General features: G+C 42.6%; 1 protein-coding gene across 1 annotated transcript; it reads right to left on the bottom strand.

Moving 5' to 3' along the window:
* Positions 1-639: 639 nt before the first annotated feature.
* Positions 640-5,913, bottom strand: serpinh1a (serpin peptidase inhibitor, clade H (heat shock protein 47), member 1a). Its single transcript, XM_037749391.1, has 5 exons — positions 5,733-5,913; positions 2,722-3,344; positions 2,545-2,643; positions 1,801-2,033; positions 640-1,651 (listed from the first exon to the last, which is right to left on the bottom strand). Exons 2-5 carry the CDS (start codon positions 3,332-3,334, stop codon positions 1,349-1,351), a joined length of 1,248 nt encoding a protein of 415 aa, XP_037605319.1. The 5' UTR covers positions 3,335-3,344; positions 5,733-5,913; the 3' UTR covers positions 640-1,348.
* Between the last annotated feature and the right edge of the window lie 492 nt (positions 5,914-6,405).

Raw genomic sequence — 6,405 nt, 5'->3', positions numbered from 1 at the left:
AAGGTAACTCAGTTTATAGTCTAAGTATATAGTATATAAGTCTGATGCAGTGAGGGCCAAAGAGACAATGTACTACGGAGTATTAGGACCACATTGAGGGAAAAAACATCTGAGATTTACACAATAAAGTCAGAATATTATGAGAACAAAGTCATAATTTAACGAGAATAAAGTCATAACTTTACGAGAAAAAAAGTCGTAATATTACGAGAATAAAGTCATAACTTTATGAGAAAAAAAGAAAATAACACGTAAAATTCTCAATTTTATTACAAATTACCAATATATATATAAAATGTATGCTAAACTTCTGACTTCATTCTCTAAATCTCAGATCTATTTTTTTTCCTCAATGTGGCCCTAATACTCCGTCGTACCGTCGTACCGTCGTACCATAGATCTACAACAAGGATAAATAAAAATTAAAACAAAAATCAGTTATTCATTTCCATGTTTAATAATCCACAGGGAGCCGCCGGAGAGGAGCTGAAGAGACGCAGGTTGCTGACCTCTGACCTCTGACCTCTGACCTCTGTAGTCGGCCATATGGAGGAAAACGTCAGCACCAAATATTAAACATTAAAATGACTTGTTGGTTGTTTTTTTCCGCACTTTTATTGCAAAAGAAATGAAAATTTGTAACAGTTTAGACCCAATCATTTATTGAAATTGTCAAATCATTATGTGCACACATTGTTTTATAAATAGTTCTTATTACAAGTAGCCATAATTTGGTTTGTTTGCCAGTGTAGATCAGTGCATCCAGGGAGGACCACTTCTAAGACAGCAGTGTAGCCTCTTGGTTAAAAATAGTGGAAAGCAGAGCAAAAGATGTGAAGATCCTAGAAGTTAACAAATTAAGTTGACAAATTAAAACATATATTTTTTTAAATTAAACAACAAGCACCTTAAAATCTCTACAAAGTAAAGATTGTTGTATTCCTTTTGTACAAAGATTGTTAAGACTTGTCAACAGAAACCGTTTTTTGTGCTGGCACATGAGAATGTTTCAGAGGTTTCCTCCTCCTCCTCCATTAACTGTGCATTTACATTTTATAGGCATTAATCAGGGAAATCATACTTAACGTAAGTCTTCAGTCCATAACGTGATCTGCCAGTGCAAACATCTAATCTATTCTTCAAGATACAGAGGAAAGGTGTGCACGGTGCTGGGCTCACTAGAACACAGCGTCGGATGTTTAAACCATGTGCTGTGGAATGCTGTCGGCATGTGACGTAAAGGAATGCACTTAATCGTGCAGCATATTGCAGTAGAAAATACACACACACTCTCTCACACGCACACACACACACACACACACACAGTCAGGCTTGTAACTTAACGTGGTTATAATTCATCTCTCATCTTGTCGCCCTTTGGCCTGACCATCCTGCCGATGAACAGGATGGAGTTGGTCTTCTGGTCCTTCACCAGGAAGATGAACGGGTGGTCGGCGTAGAACAGTTTAGGGTCTTTCAGCTTGTCCGTGCCGAAGACGCTCGTGTCCATTTCGTTGCCAGCGGTGTCCCATTCCATGGCGGAGGCGTGAAACACGCTGGCCAGGTAGAGATCCTTCTTCCCGGAGATGTTGGACAGGTCAGCTTTGGATTTGTCCACGGCCGCCGTCAGGCCCAACGCCCCGAGGTGTTTCTACACGGGAGCAGAACATCAGATTGTTAAAGGGATTTGGTTTGAATTGACAAAAGAAGGGTCGAACCAGGGTCAGATAACCCTGGTCAGATAACCCTGGTCCGACCCTGGTCCGACCCTGGTCAGCGGTGTGAAAGAGGTCTTATTACCTGCAGGTCGTGGCTGACTTCCATGCTGACTTTGGGCAGAGACACGGCTACAGCCGACTGCTGCAGCTTGCCCATCCATGTCTCCAGCTGCTTCTTGGTCAGCATCTTCTCCAGCCTCTGCAGAGGTTCCACCTGGTGGGGCATGATGAACACCACGCTGGACTTCTTATGAGCCAGAGGGATGCTCAGGATGGTTAACTTATTGGTTTTGTCATTATAGAAGCTGTAGAGACCTAAGGAAACAGATTCAATGTATTACAAATATCAGCAATCCCTGCTTAACAATAACATTTAGGGAACCTGTTTTTTTTCTCGGAAAGTTATGACTTTATTTCGTAATATTATAAAAAAATTCTCATAAAGTTCTAACTTTATTCTCGTAATATTCCGACTTTTTTTTCTTCTTAAGTTAGACTTTATTCTCACAATATTACGACTTTATTCTCTTAATATTACGACTTCTCTTTCCCGTAATATTACAACTTTTTTTCTCGTTATATTCTGACTTTATTGTGTAAATCTCAGATGTTTTTTCCCTCAATGTGGCCCTAATACTCTGTAGTACATTGTCTCTTTAGCCCTCACTGCATTAGACTGATATACTATATACTTAGACTATAAACTGTGTTACCTTCATCACAATGATCACATGTTTTGCGGCTCCAGACAGATTTCTTCACCTAAAATGTCTCTTTGATAGTAAAGGTTGCTGACCCCTGCGCTAACAGGACCGTGTCCACATACCTGTGCGGTGCATCATCTGTACTGACACCGTGTAGCCACGGGACACCATAAATCCACGGTTGTCCACCATCTTATGATGGAACTGCTCGTCCCAGTGAGCTGTGAGGAATAACAAATCAGTTTAGATGGATTTAAAGGGAACAATGCTGCACATGAACAGGTCGTTTACAGACTCACGTTTGAAGAACATAGCGTTGATGATCATGGCGCCGTCGGTCTTCTCTACATCCTTGGTGACCTCAGCCAGTTTGCCATCAGTAGACTTGGCCGCCCACTCGTTGATGGAGTTCACCGCGCTCTTCTTATCGCTGAAGTTGATCTTGGAGTGGTCGCAGTTATAGTGCTTTTTGCTGCTCTTGACGAAATCCTCCACGAAGGTGACGGAGCTGGGTCCGTACAGGTGGTTGCTGATCTTCCAGGTGACGTTGCGGGTCTTTGGGTCGCTCAGCTCGGTCAGGAGCTCGGCCAGACCGGCATGCAGCTGCTCGTCTTTAACTTTAGCTGCGTTCAGGATGGTTTTTACCTGGGAGGCGGTGGAGGCTTTGCCCCCGAGAGCCACCAGACCCAGAGAGGAGGCCACTACGACGGGGGAAATCAGGATGTTTTCTACATTCTTTTCCTTAGCCATGTTCTGGTAGAGACTGAAAGCCAACTTTGCGCTGTTGTCAGCGAGGATGGTGGCGTGGTTACTCAGGACTTTGTCCCGTGTGGCCGAGGTGGCGGCTGAAGCTGAAGTGGCCAGGAGGACCAGAGCTACCAGGTGTGTCCCCCACATGGTGTTAATGCTCATCAGAGAAAACCTACGAGAAGACATGAAGACAAACACCAGTCATTAATGTAATCAACCTAAAACCTCTCGTCTGGGCTGACGTTTGGTCCGTTTCCGTTTGAAATATCTTGTTTCCAAACTCAGGGAGCCCATGTTGTGGCATCTTTAGGGTTTATTTTGCCGTTTTTAAAGGGGACATATCATGAAAATCAGGAACGATAAATTCAGAGAGAGTTTGATCGAGATGGATGCTGAGCTGTAGCTGTGTCCTGATCTCCCCTTACTCCGTCCAATCGGAGTAATTGTTGGTAATTTCTAAACCGGATCAGTTGTCTAAAGTTGCAACAGCTCTACAAAACCTTTCTGAAGTGAAACTTTGTTTGCTCATGCCGTGTGGAACCAAAACAAACACGCAGCAACCTGCCTCTGAGGGCACGCTAACAATGCAAATGACGGAAACACTGACTACGCTGGTAGACGCTGCACTGGAGAAACATTTTTCCAAGGCTGAGGCCATCTCCAAGGAGAGATTTACTTGAATTGAGCAATGTTTTGATGCCCTACAGTCAGACATATCATCACTCAAGGAAGAAACCAGTGTACTACGGGAAGACCATGCAACCTTAATGATGTGCACAGAAAAGGTAGAGCGCACATCGAAATTACTGTCAAAATCATTAACGGCAGTAGAAGTAAAGTTAGCGAACCTTGAAGATCGCAGCAGGAGAAACAACAACTGCGTTCATGGGTTTGCTGCTGTTAGGTGGGACAACCAAACTGACGAAAAATTCATTGAGTTGTGGCAACTGTAGCCCGCTACTGCCTATCGCACGTTTCGTCGAGGGATTACCATGACAAAGTCAAAAAAGACAAATGTTGGCGAGAAATATCGGAAACACTTCATCAACCAGGTGAGTAGATATGCTTTGATATGCTAGCTATGCCGGCATATCCCCAGTCCTAATTACGGGAATATGCCAAGCATTGACAGTTGCTTCAACCTCCTCCCCGATGACGTCTGAACTCGCGCATGATCATGGAATACGACGCTGCAAGACACTGCAAGAGTTTATGGCGCTGTGATCGTTAGATCTCACATGGTGACCATCGTCAAAGACTAAAATATCCTGGAGTCTGATCCCGGCATTAAAGAGACAGGAGCTAAAACAGAGCGTTTCAGACAGAGAGGTATATTCAGACAGACAGGAGGAGAACATTAAAGCTTGTAAACGTGTTCCAGTAGAAACCCAGAATACAAGAATGAAGCTGTGAAATGAGCAGGATGTGTCTCCTATAAGGAGAACAGCAGGGAGAGTCTGGTCTCTCCCAGTAGACCTCCAGGCTACAGACTTTCAGCCACGTAGGCAGCTGCAGGATGGAGCTAAGCCTAAATCTTGGCCTGAGTTCTTCACGTCTTGGCAACACAAAAGATTTAAGATTACAAAAACATCTCTGTGGAGGAATGAGTCTGGTTGATGCTGATTGGTTCCTGGTGGTGTGGGCAAAGTGACCACGTGCTGACACACAGGATTTAATCCGGTCCACGTATATATAGAGGGGATGTGAGGTTCTGTGTATTTTATGGTTACAGTTAAAGCTGTTTTTGAACTTCTGTTAGTGCTGACAGATGAATTGGCCAAGTATCAGCTTGTTAATAAAGAAACCAGAGTCTATGATTAACATCTAGAGTCTCCTCTCAGCAGCTTTCAGACATGTTTCTACAGACAGAAGGAGCGATATCTGACTGAGATCTGTGCACGAAAGGCTTCATGTTTACAGTTACATTATTCTTTAAATAGTCTTAGACTGAAAGTAGTAACTAAAGAAAGTAATAGTAAGTTTAGAGGAGAATAAATCACCAAACGCTGATGATGTGATCTAAATAGCATTTGTAAAGTAACACTCTGTTTCTTTAAATGAGCCGGTGACGAACGCTGGTATATTTAGTTTCTCTGTATTTTCATTCATGTCCTTACTGACTGATTTCTGAATCTGTATGCCACCCTGATGATGCCCTTTTTTAAGCCATTACTTTTAAATCTGTCACCTACACATAGTTCATCTAACTGGACATTTAGTGTGAATGAATGAATGATGAGAACTGTGTATATATACAGTATATATCATCAATACAATTAATGTATTTTGCACAATTTGTACCCAAAGGAAAGAGATGAAATCAGGTCAACTCTCTAAATGTCTGTTTTCTAACTTTAAGCAACATACTTCCACATTTTCTTCCATGTTTTTCTAACTTTTTAAAACTGATCCAACAACATGAACATGAACTGATTAAATCTCTGACTGCAGATCACAGATGTGAGTCTGTGGCCTGTTTCCACATGCCTGGGCATTTCCCACACTGCCCTGCAGCCTCTCCCATCCCCCCCTCACTCACTCCCACTGCTTTATATCTTACCTTATTAGGCTCTTTCAATAACTCAAGGTTTTGTCCTCAAGCTTTTCTTGCAGATAGATCCCCCAGCGCTGATGTGCACTATGTTTAGTTGCTGTACACAGAGTAAAGAGTTGAGTGAGACAGTTTCTCAGTTTCTCAGAGCATTAAAATCTTCCTTCCAGGCCGGTCCCACCCAGAGGAGAGTACAATCCTCCCCCTCCAGGTCCTAAAGCCTGGAATGGTAGCCCAGTTGGACCACTCAGTGAGCCGTAATAATAAAGTTACCCCTCATTACATACTGAGAAATACATGGTAGTTTCCCCTTCAGTATCTAGGACAGCTTCATCAGTATTTACTCAGCTCCTCCAAGGAAATAACAAGAAGGGTTGTAAGTGTGATACACAAAGTAAAGGTATGGGTATTACTGTTTCACATAAAATATAGCTGTGGTATCTTGATGTAGAAACATGCTTTAACATTCCTGTGTTTATGTCGCTTCACTTCTGAGCTCATCTCGACTGTACAAACTTTTTATGTCATGAAAACTGTATTCAGAGTTTGGTAGTGTTATGACTTTTTTTTACTGGATGAGAATAATAATGTGTTTTTTGAACATTAAAGGGACTGTTTGTAACTTTTTACAGGTATAAATCTACCGGGTCGGGATTCCATGCGCGCTCACTTGTTGCCAGAG

Source organism: Sebastes umbrosus, chromosome 17 (assembly GCF_015220745.1).
Source record: "Sebastes umbrosus isolate fSebUmb1 chromosome 17, fSebUmb1.pri, whole genome shotgun sequence".
Classification (NCBI taxonomy): Eukaryota; Metazoa; Chordata; class Actinopteri; order Perciformes; family Sebastidae; genus Sebastes; species Sebastes umbrosus.
This window is presented reverse-complemented; position numbering and strand designations above follow the sequence as displayed.